General features: G+C 32.1%; 2 protein-coding genes across 2 annotated transcripts; both read right to left on the bottom strand.

The window, feature by feature from the left end:
• Window positions 1–8,067: 8,067 nt before the first annotated feature.
• Window positions 8,068–14,602, bottom strand: LOC131172612 (aspartic proteinase 36-like). The gene is made up of 12 exons (XM_058133885.1): window positions 14,191–14,602; window positions 13,961–14,081; window positions 12,982–13,409; window positions 12,719–12,875; window positions 11,996–12,078; window positions 11,792–11,888; window positions 10,592–10,664; window positions 10,243–10,449; window positions 9,553–9,677; window positions 9,234–9,335; window positions 9,053–9,150; window positions 8,068–8,508 (listed from the first exon to the last, which is right to left on the bottom strand). The coding sequence occupies exons 1-12, from the start codon at window positions 14,466–14,468 to the stop codon at window positions 8,337–8,339; spliced, it is 1,941 nt and encodes a 646-aa protein (XP_057989868.1). The 5' UTR covers window positions 14,469–14,602; the 3' UTR covers window positions 8,068–8,336.
• Window positions 14,603–15,043: 441 nt separating this feature from the next.
• On the bottom strand, window positions 15,044–19,505 carry LOC131172700 (aspartic proteinase 36-like). Its single transcript, XM_058134213.1, has 9 exons — window positions 19,228–19,505; window positions 18,998–19,118; window positions 18,019–18,446; window positions 17,756–17,912; window positions 17,035–17,117; window positions 16,831–16,927; window positions 15,640–15,709; window positions 15,307–15,497; window positions 15,044–15,091 (listed from the first exon to the last, which is right to left on the bottom strand). The coding sequence occupies exons 1-9, from the start codon at window positions 19,503–19,505 to the stop codon at window positions 15,044–15,046; spliced, it is 1,473 nt and encodes a 490-aa protein (XP_057990196.1).
• Between the last annotated feature and the right edge of the window lie 1,190 nt (window positions 19,506–20,695).

The raw sequence follows: 20,695 nt of genomic DNA, 5'->3' as shown, positions 1-20,695 counted from the left end.
ATGTTTGAATTCACAAAACACCCTAAGCAACACAAAGGAATTTAGACCTTTGAAGAGATTACCTGATAAAATTGATATAACATGATAGATTATTCATATTATTTATAACCGTTAGTCATGATAACTTATTTAAAATTTGTCACAATCAACAATTAAAAATTAATCCATTTATAATGAATTTACTAAAAAAAATTTTGAGACACTTCAAAAATATGAAAGACTGTATAAATTTTTTCATATACAAAATATTTCAAAAAAATTAAATTTTGAGTTTTTATAATGCAAGTATTTGTTAAATTATTAATTTAATTACATACTAATCCTTAAACTTCATTTGTTACTATTTTATTTAGATTTAAATAAAATCAAAATTTCACAGGTTCAAATCAATTGAATTTTTTTTTTCATCGAATTAAATTTGAAAATTTTAAGGAGCAAACAATAATTTAAAAAAATATATATATAATTTACATGTAAAATTATAATTTTGAAAACTTTTAAGAGCAAACAGTAATTTAAAAAAAAAATTATTAAAGTTTATAGATCAATGTAGTCGCTTGAGCTGGGCACTGAGTCCATCATGTGCGCGCTACAATCATCAGGCCGGTTCAAGCAAGGGACCATGGCGTCCGCAGTCATAGGAGCAGAGGCGACTTAGGAACTGCGCCATTGTGCTCGAACCATGGGACAAGCTCTTCTGAACCACGTCCCAAGTGGACCAGCCAGCCATCTCATTTCTCGGTTAACCTTTTTTTTTTTTTTTTTTTTTAATTACTTAACGCATTAGTTAATATTTTATTGAGTTGCGATATTAACTAGGAATCTATATAATTTTCCAAGCATCCATATTCAGCTTAAAGGCTATATAAGTACTATTAATATTAATAATTTACATTAAAATTTCAATCATATCAACCTATCCTAAAATTTCATTGTTAAAATTTGTAGCTTTATAATAATAATAATAATAATAATAATAATAATAATAACAATAATAATAATATATTATACAAAATATGTATATATTATAAATTTTAATAACCGAAAAATACAATTGAACTAAAAAATTATATATATATAAATATATTTATATTTAACAAGTAGAACAAAATTCCAAAATCTTATCAAAAAGTCATGATTACTAAAAAATATAATAAATTTAGACCATAATAATCAATTTCGGTTTGCATTAAAATTAAAAATTTATAAAAAGTATTTTTTCTAATTTTATTTTTTATGATCCTTTTCATTCTCAAGGCTGATTTTTATTTGATAGATTTAGTTATATTTTTCTGTTCCTCGTATAATAATTAGTTTTTTCATAAACATATTAATTAAAATATTGCACAGTTTGTGAGTTTATTTTATTTTATTCATGTTAAATGATATAATTTTTAATGATATTATAATAAGATTAGATTATCAAATTATTTTTGAGAATTGATATTCAAATTAATGATGAAATTGATTATTCATGGCTACACGTATATATATAATGTTAAAAAGAAATACTTTTCAAAATATTTTGTAAATAAATATCGAACTCATCAAATAAAAGGGTTTATTTTCGGGAAAAAATGAAAGGGCTCACAGATAAACACCATGAAGCTGCTTGATTGCGTCGAAGGTTATGTCATGTCCTACGTGGACCGCCCCGCCATTCACATTTCTCGGTTCCCCTATTTTTTTAATAACTTGATGACTGTGTAGACATTTTCTCCGAACCATTTTCTCCATTTCAAGCAGTGTAGACACCTACTTTATTATAATTAAAAGATGAAAGCAAATGCACCTTTCGCCTAAGAAATCTTTCGACAGATAATGAATCCTCACCAATAAAATTCAATGGTGCCTTTGACTGTGGCTTGCTCTCCCTAGGCTCCGTTTTATTTAATTGTTGCGTTTGTTCCCTTTTGCTACATCATCGGCAACAGCAAAGTCGCTTCAATGGCTGCCAATACCATTTTCACCAAAACTCTAACCAAAACAAATATTGCTAAAAGGCTAGCAATACCAACAGAGGCCTTGGAACTTTTGCCAAACTTCGGATACAGCCATCTGGTGCGCATTGCAGCTAAGGACCACAACGGATTCTTCTGGAGCTTCGAGTGTTCCATTCGCCGAAATGGGCATCCAAGACCTGTTCTTGCCTGCAGAAACTGGCTTGCGTTTGTTCGTTATTGGGACCTCAAAGTTGGCGACACCATCCAGTTATATAGAGAGCATGATGAATTCACTGGAGCAGAGTTCAGGATTGTGACTCAAGCGGCTGGTTAAGGTATATATGCGCTAATAAATCAACAAGTGAAGCTGCTTCTTTAGTCGAGTTTTGCTGTGTAATAAATAATAATGTTCAAGAATGCCTGTTTCCTATTACTCTGTTTCTTGTGCTGTTTTTGTTGTAATCCACATATTTCCACAGAAATCTGTTTCTTATGCTTTTTTTTCTTTTACTATTTGCTGCAGTTCTGCTCTGTGATCAGTAATAGTATTCAGGAATGTCTATTTCCTGTCGTTCTGATTCTTACTCTGTTTTGTTATGGTACCTCCATGTCTGCTGATTGTGTTTGTTAAGCTCTTCTGTTTCCTGTTCTTCTGTCTCATTATGCTCTTCATAATCTAGCCTAGATTACGTTCTACCTGAATTCTGTTGCATGTCCTTCGTCGGGAATATGGCATGGATGCCAACATGTTCCGTTTTGGAGCCGTGTTTTGGCTAGGGCTTGAGCCGGACCTTAAGGAAATGGTTTATTTTCAATTTAGATTTAAGGAGTTTTTTTATTTGATTTCACTTCAATATGTGTTAAACAATACAATAATTAAAAATCTTTTATTTTTATTTATTTTTTTTTTTTTAAAGCGATCTGAATTGGGTTGGACTCAGAATTTGAATCACCAATTTCAATCAGATTCCCGGTTCGTTGAAGGGGAGACCTCTCTGTCCTTATACGCCCCTGTGAATCTGAACTACTTTTGATGGCCCCCCAATGGCCCAAGGGCCAAATCTAAACCAGCCCTTAATAAGAGAAATTATAAGATGTGCACGAGCAATGCCTTTTTTTTTTTTTTTTAATGAGTAATACTTAATCACTCATATGAATGTATGTCTCTCGTGTAATTAATTTTATAATTTTTAATTCTTATAAATTTATATTTAAATTTTAGTTAAATAATTAAGTTAATAAAAAGTTAGAACTTTGGAGAAGTACTCTAGAGTCAAAGGGTTTTAAGTTAAGTAGAACGAAGACAGAATACATGCATTGCAAATTCAGTGAAGGGCAAACTGGTGATAGGGAAGGAGTTAGTTTGAATGGAGTGATACTGTCCCAAAGTAATCACTTTAAATATCTAGGCTCAGTCATTCAAGTAGATGGGAGATGTGAGGAGGATATTAGTCATAGGATTAAAGCCGGATGGTTGAAGTGGAGATGTGCTACGGGAGTTTTATGTGATCGTAAGATTCCCAATAAATTGAAAGGAAAATTTGACTGTACAGCCATACAACCGGCTATGTTATATGGTAGTGAGTGTTGGGCACTGAAAGAGTCGTATGCATCAAATATAAGAGTTGCAGATATGAGAATATTAAGGTGGATGAGTGGCCATACTAGACTAGATAAAGTCCGTAATGAGAGTATTAGAGAAAAGGTAGGAGTGGTGCCAATTGAAAATAAGTTGAGAGAAGGGATATTGAGGTGGTTTGGTCATGTGAAGCGTAGACATACGGAGGCTCCAATTAGACAAATCGAGCACATTAGCTTAGAGGATAGAAAGAAAAAAAGGGGTAGACCTAAATTGACTTGGAGGAGAGTAGTACAACATGACCTAGAAGCATTACACATTTCTGAGGATTTAACCCAAAATCGTTCAGAGTTGAGAAAACGAATCCATATAGCCGACCCCAAATTTTTGGGATAAAAACTTAGTTGAGTTGAGTTGAGTTGAATTAATTTTAATACAACAACATTAAGAATAAATTGTATATATTAAAAGAGTAGAAATTCAAATTTGAGTTTCTCAGCCGGTAAATAATAATGAATATATAAAATATTTTTTTTATATACAGAAGCAATGATCATTAAAATTTTATACATCAATTCACTCGTGATGGGTGAAGCCCAAGGCCAAATCCACAAAGCCCAAACAAAACTGCACTATAAGCAGCAAGTCTTCTTTGCAATACCTAACAGCAAGAAAAGGGAGGAATTTTCTCGCTCAATTCGCGACATGCAATTAAAGAAAATTAATGCCATTGATTATGGCATACTTAGTTAAACAAATGGGCTTAATGCATGCAAGAAATAAGACTCTGAAGCCAGTGTGTAAGTGCAGAAGGAATTCTGCAACTAGTGTGGACCTTCATCACGGGTGAAGGAAGAAAAGCTTGGAGTACAAGGTGATGGTTCCACTCTTTCTACATTCTTTGGAATACGCTGATAGTAAAGCACATTCATTGTTAAAATTTATGATACCTTTAATAAAATTTATGCTTTCACTTTATCATGAGTTGCATGTTTTTAAGAATCTTATCTTCATGATATTAATTTAAATTTTCTCCTCAGTAGAATAATTTGATATTCAGACACGTGTAACGCTGCTAGCTAAAAGCAAAATTTTGAAGGAGTTTTATTTAATTTTATCAATTTTTAATACTTTAAAAAAAAAATTTGTTAGTGATAACTACTAAACATAATTTTGATTATTCTTAAATAAGTCGAAAACCAAATTAATAAGAATCGAAATCTAAAAATTCAATAATGTGAAAATCAAATCATATAAAATTAAATTTATTTTACTATTTTGTTATGGTTTTGGTTTTTTTTTTTTTAATAATTGAATTATGAACTATATCATTTGGATAAAATAATCAAATTTAAAATTAATTTTATACATTTGTTTTTTCATGAGTTTTTAGATACAATATATAATTTTAATATAATTATATTTTTATTAAAATATGTGATACATAATAAATTTATAATAATATATATATATATATATATATATATATAACTAAATATTATATTTATTTTTTAATTTGATTCCCATGGCCTCAAATATTAAAACACAATGATAGTCCTGGACGTCAATCGGCACTTGCCCTTTTGCACAATTTACTATTGGTGGTATAGATTGCAATGGATCAAATTTTTATGATTTGATTAAATTCTAATAAGATAAATTTGAAATAGTTTATAATAGGTTTTATGACGGATTTGATTTGATAAATACTATCCATAATAGATTCAAATTTAAATTTTACATATTAAATATTCGTTATCTGAACATGTTTATATAATATTTTATTAAATATAAAAATATATATTTTTATAATAATATTTAAAATTTTATATTTTATTTTAAATAAAACTGAATTTAAATATTTTATGAATTTATTATTTTTTTAAATATAAAGTATTAATAAAAATAAATTCTTATGTAAATCATTGATTAAAATATATAAAATTAAATGAGTTTAGATATTTTTCCGGGTAATAATTATTAGATTTTGGAGGGGTTCAGATAGTTGATAATAAATTTTAATTAGATTTAAGATAGGCTCAGGTTTTGAAAATATTAAACAAATTCAAGTTTTGATAAAATAATTTTTGTGAATATCCTATTCGTTATCATCCCAATCGTAGTGAACATTTTATTTTTTGATTTTTATTTTTTTTAATTGAATTTTGACATTTAATTATGAAAATCTTTAATTCAATTGAATTTTGTTTGAATTTTGAATAGTAGACAAGTAGAGCACATTAGACTAGAGATAGAAAGAAAAAAAGGGGTAGACCTAAATTGACTTGGAGGAGAGTAGTACAATATGACCTAGAAGCATTACACATTTCTGAGGATTTAACCCAAAATCGTTCAGAGTGGAGAAAGCGAATCCCTATAGTCGACCCCAAATTTTTGGGATAAAGTATTAGTTGAGTTGAGTTTGTGGTTATGGATATATTGGAATAATTTGACATTTTTTTATTTAATTTTTTAAATTTTAATATTTTACATTTGTGATTATGAAGGAGAAAGAGAGAGAGAGAGAGAGAGAGAGAGAAATGCAGCGATGAGTATAGCTTATTTAGTAACTGATAAGGTAATGGCTTCGTTGATATGATGAAAGATGGTTGTGAGTGATGTTATGTGCTCTAATATAGTAAGAGAGGAACAAGCAGGTTGATTGGTGAAGGTGGAGTGAATAAGTGTAGGAAATTGGTGTCAAATGGTTTGTGAGGCGTGAAAGTTGAAGGAAGTTAGTGCTAAAGAGTGATGAGTTATAAGATGAAACTCTATGTTTTTAGTGGAAGCGGTACCGTTTTACTGAAAATAAAATTTTTTATTAAAAATTAGATTTAATTAGTATCAAATTAGGAGATTAGAAATGCTAACAAAAATTGTTAACATTTAACATGGCAATTAATAATGGGTCAATTATAGTAAAGTAAAAAAAAAATTAATATCAACTTATATTTATTAAAAAAAATTAAGATACAATTGAAAAAAAATAAAATAAAATTTGTGATTTTTTCTAAAGTCTTCCCTATTATTGAACATCCTAATATGGCAAAATCCATTAAAATTAATGATGGAATAGATAGAAGGATATAATTATAATAAAATTAATAATTTAATTTTTTTAAATTAATACAATTATAAAAAAATGCAAAGTTTTGACATTTGCCCTATAAAATTTTGAAAGGTGGTTGGATCTCACAATACACCAAATCTTGTTACTATAAAAGTATAATATTTTATACCATAATGTGAAAAATTATAAGTTAACATTTTAACAATGGCAAATATTTTAATGAAAAAAAATTAAAAATAAATTTATCATTTCTATGATGCACATTATTAAAATAAGAGTATTACTTTTCACATTGAGATTCATTAATTGTAACCAAATACTAAATCTCTTTTAAATAAAAATTAAAAAAATAATATTATATTTCATTATAAATTTTAAAATAAAATTATTAATTTCAAAATGGCTAACTCTGAAATATACCCAAAAAATTATAATTTATCTTTTTATTTTATACCAAGGAATTAGGGCATATTTGAATGATTGTGGATAGAAGTTTGGTGTTTCTGCTTTCTTCTTGGTCCACAACCACCATCATTCTCTGTAGCATTTCAGCGAACGGCTGCAGTGCACCTAGAAGGACGAGACGAACAAATTTTAGGTTGCTTCCCAAATAATTACTCAGTGTCAGTGTCGTACATAAGAGATAAAGGTCATATAAATTAAAAGGGTTTTACTGTATAAAATTTATAAAAAAATTTTATACTAATTTTTAAGTTTAGGGTACGACCATACTTAAAATGAATAAATCCTTTGGGACTTTCCTCTTTGACCGGAAATAGAATATAGGTTATTCTTCTACGATAAGGACCATGGAAAATAGTGGAACTTCTCAGAAATTGTATGGGGAGTAATATAATAAAAACAAGACATTTTATTTTTTTTTATATGATAATAATTTCATCAGACTTTGAAACTTTCAACGATTGTATTATGCATATGAAGTTGATATGTTTGAAAGTTCAATATGGCAAACTGCCTTGACGATTCCGTCACTTTGACCCACTACATTTCCACTGTAGATTCAGCACATATTTGTGGAATTATCAAGCATTCTCCAACGCCCCAACCATATTTGTTGACAAGTTAGAATAATAAATCTTACACTCACCAAAATGTATAATTAGATTCACATGTAAAATAAGTAAAACTCACGTGTTTATACATTAAGTGTGCGATAAACTAGATTTACATAAATTTTTCCATGATTATGAAAGATACCTCAACCATATTGGTTGACAAATTCAAAAAAATTCTTATTAAAATAGTGTATTTTGCACTTACAAATCATGGAAAATGGAAAACGAGTTTTGTAATCTTCCAAATAGAAAGAGGTTTTATGCATGCCTTCATGGGTAGTATTCCATCAAATGAGAAGTGAAAGGTGAATAGGTTACCTCTCTCAAGCCATATAACAAATAGAAGCACAGAATAATTAAGCACATATTCTTCAAAGCAACAGACAGAGCAAAAAGAAAACCGATGAAAGCATTTCATGCATTCCCCTTATTAGGCAAAATTTTGATATACTTGTTTGTTAAAATACAATAATAATGAGTGCAGTAGTTTCTATACATCCCCATATAATCAATACCATTATAATGTATTTGAAAGGACAGTCCATGTCGCTTAACAAAATCTTTGGTAGATTAAGTAGCTCTGCTTGTAAATTTACAGCCATTGGAGTCAAAAATGCGAATCTCAAATACTTGGTGTAGATCACAAAGCACAGACAATCATTCACAGTTTATAATGGCTGTAGTTCTTGCTCAGGAGCTGGTGCATCAACAGGTTTATATGTATTCAATGTTTGTTGTCTTGGCCTCCAAATGAACCATATTCCAGAAGCTGATAATCCAAGAATCAATGTAATAATAACGGCTAAAACCACCAGCAAATAATGTTGCTTCCACCAGGCCCTGCATGATTTCACAAGAAGACACCATTTACATACAGGAAAATAGATATGGTGACCTATATCAGAAAATGGAAAGGTGCCCCACAGGACAAAGAACCAGTAAGAATGTGATCTAGGAACTTCCATAGAGCAAAATAAAAAGGGAAAAAAAAGACCAATTTTGCATTAATTTGATTTGGAATACGAAGTGAAAATATAAGGGCCGGTGATATTTGCACTCACCCATCTATTTTCCCCACTACAGGATCATATTTTGTTTTTCAAAATGACAATCTTACCCTTTGTTTATTTAGTGGCATCCACTATCAACAGACTTCTGTTCTAATAACAAAAATCAATAATGTGGGAGAAAGAAACTTAATGGCACCAGAAATTCTTCTCAAATCAATAACAAGCCCAAGCATGGGACCCATTTTTAAAAATTTACCTCACAATACTAACCTGTTCTTTATGATCCAACTCTCAAGACAATTAAGAGATCACATATCCTAGTCACAGTGAAATTGGGCAATAATAGTTCCCATAAAGTGATAACAATTACCCACCGATTTGCTGGAGGCTCAATTTTCCATTGAACCAACTGATAACTTCCAAAGGTATCAGGAAGCTGCATGTGATGTTCAGCAACCCTGGAAATTATACTCTGCAGGTAGAATGAAAAAACATAAGCAACACTTCTAATCTTCTGCAAGTTCATTATTTGTGCTTCTATGATAGCAAACTTACAAGAGCAGTAGCATTAGAAAAGTGATCAGCATATCCTGAAGGCACTATGGACCATGCAATGAGTGAATAATTTCCTTTGGAAGTAAGTTTCAGTAAATGGACCTGAAATCATGCTTGTGTAATTAGGTTCCGTAAAAGAAGGAAATGGATAAAACATATAAAGAAAAAGCCTTTATGATAAATACTATTAATTAGAAAGACAAGGTTTAACCTCCCCTTTTCCTGGTCAATAAGATTTCAATTTCAATGACCGAGTGAATAATTGCACTAGTTTTAATCAAATGAAGAAAGAGACCTTTCAATACAGTAGTTGTCTAACCTGTGAAGCATTAACACCCAACTCCTGAGTGATGAATTCAATAAGTTCCTTAGTGTGAAGCTTCAAATCTGATGAGTTGATATTCATTGAAATTTCAAATGTTATTTGTCCAATTTGGAGCTCATCTGTGCATTAAAGTTAATGAGAAACTTCATCAGAAAGCATCTCAATCAAACCGTGATGTCAGACTATAGAGGCAACATGATTTGTTGATGATGCTAGTAAGTTGATAATAACTTCAGTATCAAGTAGCTAGATCTTGTCTCAACTTAAAAGTCAAGCTAATAGAATATTAAGAGTACATGATTTGGACTTCAGGATAACGCATTTCCTACAAATGTTCTTTAATCTGTCTTTCAAAATTGGCCTACTTCCACTAATATTTCTTTCCATCATTCACTCATTTTTCTCTTACATTGGCCATGCCAATATTATTGACAAAAGTTGGATAACTTGAAAAGTCATTACAGGAAACTTTTCATTCTTCTTTTGTGATCCAGTCACTGCTCACTGGAACTTGTGCACACACTAGGATATGTGATCCAAGAACTCTATCATGAAAAGTCATGATACTTGAGCCATTAGAACTAAAGTCTTGCATATCCAATATGCCGCTGACACAAAAAGGGTATGCTCAAGAAATGATTTCATATATGATATTTAACATAAGAATTCCTCAAATAACAGAACCTGGAAGAGCATAATGCTGTTGGTCACTAGAAGCCATCATAGGTGGCATTTCTGTAGTTGAGTTTGTTCCATTTGAAGCTGAGAGCAATGGTGCTGGGGCACCAGTTCTATGAAGTCTTTCCCATAACTCAGAACAATTGGTCTTCCAGAAACCCATCTTTGAATTTTCACGATCATACATCACAAGAGTATTGCGGACAAGGATTCCTTTTATAAACAAACATTTGCAACAAAATCATTATTAGTAAAATACATCAGAAAGAAATTTGGCAGGTAAATGATAGCACAATTGAAAAGCGTATTTATTAAAAAATCATTGGAATGCATGCCAAAATAAAGTTTCATATACCTCCGAGAAGAGTAGTTGGATCGTGCCCATTTTGGAATATCCCTAGACAGTATGCACCACGAACTTTGGAATGCTAAAAGAAAATAAAACATAAATGGAGAAGAAATTATTTCATCATAATGTTTCAGCGAAAAAAGTAGTTGCAATCATCCTCCATCCCATAAAAAATAAACTTCCTCGTCATTAGGGCTTAAACTCAGGCCTAATGGTAAAAAAATCCTAATGCAGGAATTTACTATTCTTATTCAATTCTTTTAATTTCACCAATTTATTTATTGCACTTTAGTACTTAAATTGATAGGAATCATGCTATGAGGCTTGTGTGTATGCTAAGCTACCACCCAATTGGTATGTTGACTCAGCTGGGCAGGCCAAGTAGGATTTCAACTATTAACTAGAGTCCATCTGAAACTCTCAAACCCCCTAAAATGCTGCCATTTGGCACACACACACACTCACACACACACACACACACACAGATAGAAGACATCAGATTAGATATATTTAGGTAGGACCTCAATCAATAACTGAAATCTTAGTATCTTACTCAACCTGCCAATTATGACCACATGCCAACTCAAGCTAATATAGACACAAACCTCATGTCATAATCACCTTGGATGCAATTGATATCACTTAAAGGTCTATTTGGCATTATTGTTGTAGCTTCTACCGTAAAAGCATAATTTTGAATATATCGATAAAAAACAACAACAATAACATCTAAGTCTTAATCCCAAATATGTACTATGTGCACTATCTGGCAGATATGATCATTTCTAATCTTATCCATCATCATAATGCCAAACATCTATCTTAACATCCGCATATTTGTCACATTCATCTTGTGTATGTGTTGTACCTTATATGTCTTACATTTACTCCTATACAAAATAGCTAGCTTGACCAAAATTCTATAAAACTTACCTTTCACTTTGTTAGGGATCTTATAGCTGCATAAATGCTAAAAAATCAGTTTCAAATTATTTTTTGCAATATCTAATAAGATGCCTATTCAAGGGTAAAAAAAAAGCTTCAACTTTAATACCAAAGAAACTTATAAAGTACAATGTATAAATTGACGAAGTTAAACAATTAGATAAAACTGAAAATTGATGCAAATGTCAAGATTTGTACTATCTTCATGTTTCTCCCTCTTCTTGTCTTTCTCAAAAATGATAAAAAAGGTGAATTACTTACCCGAAATAAGTAATTTTCAGGTGATAGAGACAAGTGTTGCCCATTACCAAATACTAAATCAATTGGTGGAAATGCATTTGTGAGTTGGGAAACAGCACTAAAGAAAAAAAATAAATTTCAACTGTTAATCACATGATAATAATAAATAATCAATATATTTGAAGAATTCAATTTACATCCTTCTTTTCTGCTACAGACAAATACCTTGGAGCACCAGAAAAGCAAATATCATTATAATTTGGATCAGGACCACGGATCTGCTTTAAGGGATAAAGTTCCTTCATAATCTGTAAAGATTTAAAAGATGAAACAGAAAACAATATATTAGAGACAGCATGAGGAAGAACAAATATACTGGATTAAGAAGAAGTTAATACATGGATCTTCATTTTTCAATACTAATATAAATTTTCAAATTACAGCTGATGTATAAAAGATCTTTTTATCATGGAAAAAGGGAATAATCAAGATAGCATATAAGAGAATTAAGCAAATTCTTAAGAATTATTTGTGAAAGAGAAAGAAAATGAATTTAGCATAATTACACTGTATATTCAATAAATTCAAACAAATATAACAGAGAAACTACTGTTTTCACTTTTCCTTAGCACACATCCTCTATGAGATGTATAGTCACAGCATTCAAACATGTGTATTGTTCTTTATATTTCTCAGAGTGCATCACCTCTTAGTTCATTAAACTAAAATTTAAAATGAATGTAGTACAATCAATATTGTGGAAAAATTGTAACATGCCAAATGAAGACTGAATGTATGTAAGAGAATGAACAAATTATTGCCCAAAGACAAATTGCCAAAAAAAGATAGAAGGTAATAATAATAATAAAAAAAAAAAAGAAGTTCCTTCATAAATAATTGCAGAAGGGGAAAAAAAAAGCCCTGAAATTCAAAGAAACTGGAGCTGACAGCATCCTTAAATGCTGCAAATGCTGCTGCCGGTAGGTAAGCATATGTTGTACCACTATCAAGGATAGTACCATGTCTTTCATCAAACACACTTGGGTTCAAAGGCAACTGCTTCCCCGCAACACGTATCTCCTTCAAATCAATGTTATAGTATGGACTGTTGCCATCCCGAAACTAGAGTAAATGTGTGAAAGGTACCAATGTAATTGTTAGGAAACTTCAAGACATATGATGTCTAAGAGAGAAAATTTTTAACAACACACCTGCGCACAGGATCTGAATCTGTAAAGACTGTGCCTGAAGGAGGAGATATACCACCAAGAACCATTGCACCACCACCAATATCCATTCCACCGTAACACAATGAGAATGAGTCACTTATTACACCTTTTTCAACAAGTTGATCAACAATACTAAGATCACCACGGCCCAATCCCATTATGCCATCAGCATGTTGACTGTAAAGGTCACCAGTTTCCAGATTCTCACAACCAAAAACAGCACGCTGGGGTGCCAATTCACTCTGATTGCCAAAGGATATGATGCCCTCACCAAGGACACCACTGCTAGTGCTCATCTCAGCATACTGCCTCTCATAAACACACTGTACCTTTTCATTGTCACAGTTGCAATCAATGTTGCACTTTACAGGTTGATAGGTGCTTGACAATTCTGGCTGAAATTTTGGATCCTGGTGAAGGTAATAAGATAAGAAAAAACTCAATTCTGAGATTTGTCGATTCTGCAATGCAAATAGTTAGGACAAATAAAACATAGAAATTGAAAAATAGTTATTTTCCCACTCTATTTTACTGCATTTAAAAGAGCGGACCTGATCGAGAGATTTCCCACTACTTGGATTTCTGCAAAAAATATTCATCCACTGTTTCTTTTTTCATTTTCTTTCCTTTTTCATTCTTATAGAAAAATATAAAAATTGGGAACCTTTTCTTCTGTTAGACTCTTTGCAGCTACCAACCTAAGGAGGCAAAATGAATTTATCTAAAAGCAATAACCTGAATCACGTATAATTTATTCAAAATAAGCTTTGCTGTAGTTTCTGAAACAGTAAAACAGATACTTCAGGCCAGAATTCGAAATGCCAATTCAACTAGCAAATTCAGATCTTTTCCCGTTTCTTGACTCTTGTTAATCTAATTCATGTGACATTCATAAATCTCAAGCATAGAAAGCTAATCCATCACTGAAAATTTGCAAATATTCTGAATAAAAAGTAACTACCTGGTGCCTGCCACATTGCTCACAAGAAGAGCATGGGACATACGTAACAGTACTGCCTGTATCAACGATAAGAGCAAATCTCTGAGGTGGAGTCCCGATCCAAAGCCGCGTAGTGTAATACCTTATAATTAACAAATCACAATTCTCATAAGCAGAAGCAAGAAAAATAGACAGTAACAAATCAAATCAGAACTGAAACAACACAACGTGTACAGAAATAATGCTATTACCCGTTGAGAAGGAGATCGTCGTAGAGTCTCATGCGAGCGTAGGGACGGTTGCTAGCATTGGATCCTTGGAGATGGCGATGCAGATTCGACGGTGTTTTGGAAGAATTTGGAGGAGAGAGAAAGAGCGGCAATACCATGGCAGGTCGGGCCCCATCTAGAAGGACGGTGGTGGTTGAATTGGTCGAGAGGCCGTGCACGGTTGTGGGATCGAGTTGAAAGGAAGACAAGAAGATGAAGAAGGAGAAGAAGGTGGTTAGCTGAATCGGTGTCTGTGCCATGACTGAGTCGGTGGTGTTTTCTGACGAAAGAGAGAATTATTTAGATGGGGAAGTTATACATTGGGCGAGAACAGGAGAGAGCAGCAGGTAGGAGAGAGAAAGAGGGAGAGGGAAACAGGAAACTAACTAAAAACGGGTGCAAGGGATCTATCAAAGTTGGACGTTGGATTTTCAGTTTCAGCGGTGGATCTATGATTAATTAATTAAATACTTCAATCCGACGTCGCTTTGCTAAAAAAAACTCGTATAATGTTGTTCAAGGAAGAAAATCCTTCTGGATTTGGAAGGATAATTTGTTTTTAATTATTATAAAAAAATAATCAACTTTGGATGGTAATTAATTATGTTTTGTACAAATAAATAGTGTAGATTATACCGTAAAGTTATGATTTCCTTTGTTAATTAATTTGGATGTACTTTCTACTTTTGTAGCTTTGCAACAATAAATTAATGAATAATCTATTAAGGCCTAATTTTTGAAAATTGTTAAGTTATATGATTAGAGTCATGTTGCATTGAAAAGGGGTTTGGTTTAGCTATTAAAGACTGATTAATAGTTTTTTAATCTCCAATAGCTAAATCAACGCATTTGACATCAAGTACCAAGAATAATATGCAGCCTTCTGTTCAATGTAGATACTGAATGAATACAACAGATGGAATTCTTACCTGGTTTTAAAGTTTCATTTTAAACTAGCACTACATTGTTAACTAAAGGCATTGGTCACATAAGCCTGAAAACATGAAACTCTGCTACAATGGACAGCATCTCTAACAAGCTTTCTTACAAAACTAGCATTCAAGATTTACATATATGGCTGATGTGAAGACCGTATACCGGCACCCATATAACTGCCATAATTAGGAGCTGCATCATATGACCCAGTAGTCCATTTGAAGCTGAGACCAATGGTGCTGGGGCACCAGTTCCGTGATGTCTTTCCCATAACTCAGAACAATTGGTCTTCCAGAAACCCATCTTTGAATTTTCACGATCATACATCACAAGAGTATTGCGGACAAGGATTCCTTTTATAAACAAACATTTGCAACAAAATCATTATTAGTAAAATACATCAGAGAGAAATTTGGCAGGTAAATGATAGCACAATTGAAAAGCGTATTTATTAAAAAATCATTGGAATGCATGCCAAAATAAAGTTTCATATACCTCCGAGAATAGTTTCATTGTACCTATGTTCGAATATCCCTAGACAGTATGCACCACGATCTTCGGAATGCTAAAAGAAAATAAAACAGAAATGGAGAAGAAATTATTTCATCATAATGTTTCAGCAAAAAAAGTAGTTGCAATCATCCTCCATCCCATAAAAAATAAACTTCCTCATCATTAGGGCTTAAAATCAGGCCTAATGGTAAAAAATTCCTAATGCAGGAATTTACTATTCTTATTCAATTCTTTTAATTTCACCAATTTATTTATTGCACTTTAGTACTTAAATTGATAGGAATCATGCTATGAGGCTTGTGTGTATGCTAAGCTACCACCCAATTGGTATGTTGACTCAGCTGGGCAGGCCAAGTAGGATTTCAACTATTAACTAGAGTCCATCTGAAACTCTCAAACCCCCTAAAATGCTGCCATTTGGCGCGCACACACAGAGAGAGAGAGAGAGATAGAAGACATCAGATTAGATATATTTAGGTAGGACCTCAATCAATAACTGAAATCTTAGTATCTTACTCAACCTGCCAATTATGACCACATGCCAACTCAAGCTAATATAGACACAAACCTCATGTCATAATCACCTTGGATGCAATTGATATCACTTAAAAGGTCTATTTGGCATTATTGTTGTAGCTTCTACCGTAAAAGCATAATTTTGAATATATCGATAAAAAACAACAACAACAATAACATCTAAGTCTTAATCCCAAATATGTACTATATGCACTATCTGGCAGATATGATCATTTCTAATCTTATCCATCATCATAATGCCAAACATCTATCTTAACATCCGCATATTTGTCACATTCATCTTGTGTATGTGTTGTACCTTATATGTCTTACATTTACTCCTTTACAACATAGCTAGCTTGACCACAATTCTATAAAACTTACCTTTCACTTTGTTAGGGATCTTATAGCTGCATAAATGCTAAAAAATCAGTTTCAAATTACTTTTTGCAATATCTAATAAGATGCCTATTCAAGGGTAAAAAAAAAGCTTCAACTTTAATACCAAAGAAACTTATAAAGTACAATGTATAAATTGACTAAGTTAAACAATTAGATAAAACTGAAAATTGATGCAAATGTCAAGATTTGTACTATCTTCATGTTTCTCCCTCTTCTTGTCTTTCTCAAAAATGATAAAAAAGGTGAATTACTTACCCGAAATAAGTAATTTTCAGGTGATAGAGACAAATGTTGCCCATTACCAAATACTAAATCAATTGGTGGAAATGCATCTGAGAGTTGGGAAACAGCACTAAAGAAAAAAAATAAATTTCAACTGTTAATCACATGATAATAATAAATAATCAATATATTTGAAGAATTCAATTTACATCCTTCTTTTCTGCTACAGACAAATACCTTGGAGCACCAGAAAAGCAAATATCATTATAATTTGGATAAGGACCACGGATCTGCTTTAAGTGATAAAGTTCCTTCATAATCTGTAAAGATTTAAAAGATGAAACAGAAAACAATATATTAGAGACAGCATGAGGAAGAACAAATATACTGGATTAAGAAGAAGTTAATAAATGGATCTTCATTTTTCAATACTAGTATAAATTTTCAAATTACAGCTGATGTATAAAAGATATTTTTATCATGGAAAAAGGGAATAATCAAGATAGCATATAAGAGAATTAAGCAAATTCTTGAGAATTATTTGTGAAAGAGAAAGAAAGTGAATTTAGCATAATTACACTGTATATTCAATAAATTCAAACAAATATAACAGAGAAACTACTGTTTTCACTTTTCCTTAGCACACATCCTCTATGAGATGTATAGTCACAGCATTCAAACATGTGTATTGTTCTTTATATTTCTCAGAGTGCATCACCTCTTAGTTCATTAAACTAAAATTTAAAATGAATGTAGTACAATCAATATTGTGGAAAAATTGTAACATGCCAAATGAAGACTGAATGTATGTAAGAGAATGAACAAATTATTGCCCAAAGACAAACTGCCAAAAAAAGATAAAAGGTAATAATAATAATAAAAAAAAAAAGAAGTTCCTTCATAAATAATTGCAAAAGGGGAAAAAAAAGCCCTGAAATTCAAAGAAACTGGAGCTTACAGCATCCTTAAATGCTGCAAATGCTGCTGCCGGTAGGTAAGCATATGGTGTACCACTATCAAGGATAGTAACATGTCCTTCATCAAACACACTTGGGTTCAAAGGCAACTGCTTCCCCACAACATGTATCTCCTTCAAATCAATGTTATAGTATGGACTGCTGCCATCCCGAAACTAGAGTAAATGTGTGAAAGGTACCAATGTAATTGTTAGGAAACTTCAAGACATATGATGTCTAAGAGAGAAAATTTTTAACAACACACCTGCGCACAGGATCTGAATCTGTAAAGACTGTGCCTGAAGGAGGAGATATACCACCAAGAACCATTGCACCACCACCAATATCCATTCCACCGTAACACAATGAGAATGAGTCACTTATTACACCTTTTTCAACAAGTTGATCAACAATACTAAGATCACCACGGCCCAATCCCATTATGCCATCAGCATGTTGACTGTAAAGGTCACCAGTTTCCAGATTCTCACAACCAAAAACAGCACGCTGGGGTGCCAATTCACTCTGAATGCCAAAGGATATGATGTCCTCACCAAGGTCACCACTGCTAGTGCTCATCTCACCATACAGGCTCCCATAAACACAATTTACCTTTTCATTGTCACAGTTGCAACCATTGTTGCACTTTACAGGTCGATAGGTGCTTGACAATTCTGGCTGAAATTTCGGATCCTGGTGAAGGTAATAAGATAAGAAAAAACTCAATTCTGAGATTTGTAGATTCTGCAATGCAAATAGTTAGGACAAATAAAACATAGAAATTGAAAAATAGTTATTTTCCCACTCTATTTTACTGCATTTAAAAGAGCGGACCTGATCGAGAGATTTCCAACTACTTGGATTTCTGCAAACAATATTCATCCACTGTTTCTTTTTTCATTTTCTTTCCTTTTTCATTCTTATAGAAAAATATAAAAATTGGGAACCTTTTCTTCTGTTAGACTCTTTGCAGCTACCAACCTAAGGAAACAAAATGAATTTATCTAAAAGCAATAACCTGAATCACGTATAATTTATTCAAAATAAGCTTTGCTGTAGTTTCTGAAACAGTAAAACAGATACTTCAGGCCAGAATTCGAAATGCCAATTCAACTAGCAAATTCAGATCTTTTCCCGTTTCTTGACTCTTGTTAATCTAATTCATGTGACATTCTTAAATCTCAAGCATTGAAAGCTAATCCATCACTGAAAATTTGCAAATATTCTGAATAAAAAGTAACTACCTGGTGCCTGCCACATTGCTCACAAGAAGAGCACGGGACATACGTAACAGTACCGCCGGTATCAACGATAAGAGCAAATCCCTGAGGTGGAGTCCCGATCCAAAGCCGCGTAGTGTAATACCTTATAATTAACAAATCACAATTCTCATAAGCAGAAGCAAGAAAAATAGACAGTAACAAATCAAATCAGAACTGAAACAACACAACGTGTACAGAAATAATGCTATTACTCGTTGAGAAGGAGACCGTCGTAGAGTCTCATGCGAGCGTAGGGACTGTTGTTAGCATTGGATCCTTGGAGATGGCGATGCAGATTCGACGGTGTTTTGGAAGAATTTGGAGGAGAGAGAAAGAGCGGCAATACCATGGCAGGTCGGGCCCCATCTAGAAGGACGGTGGTGGTTGAATTGGTCGAGAGGCCGTGCACGGTTGTGGGATCGAGTTGGAAGGAAGACAAGAAGATGAAGAAGGAGAAGAAGGTGGTTAACTGAATCGGTGTCTGTGCCATGACTGAGTCCGTGGTGTTTTCTGGGGAAAGAGAGAATTATTTGGATTATTTTGATAGGCTGAGGGAAGGGCGATTAATAAGAGGACAAGGAAGGGTAAGGAGGGAGAAGGAGAAGGATAAGGATAAGAATAAGTACAAGGAGGTTATAATAAAAAAATTTTTATGTCTGGAAAGAGGTAGATTAACGAAAAGTTAAGGAGAGGTAGTGTTGATTTTTTATATTTGAAAAGAGGTGAAAGAAGAGAATTGTTTATTTTTTATGTTTGGAAAGAGGTGAAAAAAGGGTAAATAATTATTAAAATTATAAAAATATTTTTTTTATTAGATAAAAATTATTTTTTATTTTTTTTAATATATAAATTAAGGTATTTAATTTTTAGTTTAATGACTTATAATTTATATTTTTTATTATTTTTTTATATTAGATTATGATATATATTATTTTAATATTTAACTTAAATATATATAAAGTAATATAAATATTATTTTGCATCTTTTAAAATATTTTATTTTTTTAGAAGGTAGGAAAAATATTATTATTATAAAATAAATATATAAAAGAAATTTAATCGCTAAAATTAGAGGAGAAGTACTTAGAATTACTCTCAATAATAATAAAAAGATTTTATATTACTTGATAACTTAATATAAAATTAACGACATTTATTTATAGTGGTAAATTAAGTTTATTTTTAATGGGTATAATTAGATTTTTAATAAAAAATTAAGGACATAATAGGAAAATAAAAAATAAAATAATTTTCATCTCTCACCTCCCTCTGCTTACACCCCAATTTGGGGTGTGAGAAAAATTGAGATTTGAGGGGTAAGTGAGGGTAAACCTTATCCTTACTTACCCTCACCCTTCACTAGCTCGCCCCTTTCTAAACAGTGATATAATAATTATTTACCCCTCATTACCCTTATTTACCCTTTCCTCACCCCCACCCAAACAGACTCTTAGATGGGAAGTTATACATTGGGCGAGAAGAGGAGAGAGCAGCAGCTAGGAGAGGGAAACAGGAAACTAACTAAAAACGGGTACAAGGGATCTATCAAAGTTGGACGTTGGATTTTCTGTTTCAGCGGTGGATATATGATTAATTAATTAAATACTTCAATCCGACGTCGCTTTGCTAAAAAAAACTCGTATAATGTTGCTTAAGGAAGAAAATCCTTCTGGATTTGGA

The sequence above is a fragment of the Hevea brasiliensis genome, chromosome 14, assembly GCF_030052815.1.
Source record: "Hevea brasiliensis isolate MT/VB/25A 57/8 chromosome 14, ASM3005281v1, whole genome shotgun sequence".
Taxonomy (NCBI): domain Eukaryota; kingdom Viridiplantae; phylum Streptophyta; class Magnoliopsida; order Malpighiales; family Euphorbiaceae; genus Hevea; species Hevea brasiliensis.
The sequence above is the reverse complement of the archived record's forward strand: the minus strand, read 5'-3'. Positions and strand labels throughout refer to the sequence as shown.

Excerpts from the sequence above, each read along its gene's own strand:
- LOC131172612 (XM_058133885.1), bottom strand. The coding sequence starts at position 14,468 with ATGGCACAGACACCGATTCAGCTAACCACCTTCTTCTCCTTCTTCATC. Across the intron at positions 13,410-13,960 it reads AGCAATGTGGCAGGCACCAG|GATCCAAAATTTCAGCCAGA; the intron begins GTAGTTACTTTT and ends TACCTTCACCAG. Across the intron at positions 9,151-9,233 it reads TTTCTAATGCTACTGCTCTT|AGTATAATTTCCAGGGTTGC; the intron begins GTAAGTTTGCTA and ends TTCTACCTGCAG.
- LOC131172700 (XM_058134213.1), bottom strand. The coding sequence starts at position 19,505 with ATGGCACAGACACCGATTCAGTTAACCACCTTCTTCTCCTTCTTCATC. Across the intron at positions 17,913-18,018 it reads GATTCAGATCCTGTGCGCAG|TCCATACTATAACATTGATT; the intron begins GTGTGTTGTTAA and ends GGATGGCAGCAG. Across the intron at positions 15,710-16,830 it reads CTGAAAATTACTTATTTCGG|CATTCCGAAGATCGTGGTGC; the intron begins GTAAGTAATTCA and ends ATTTTCTTTTAG.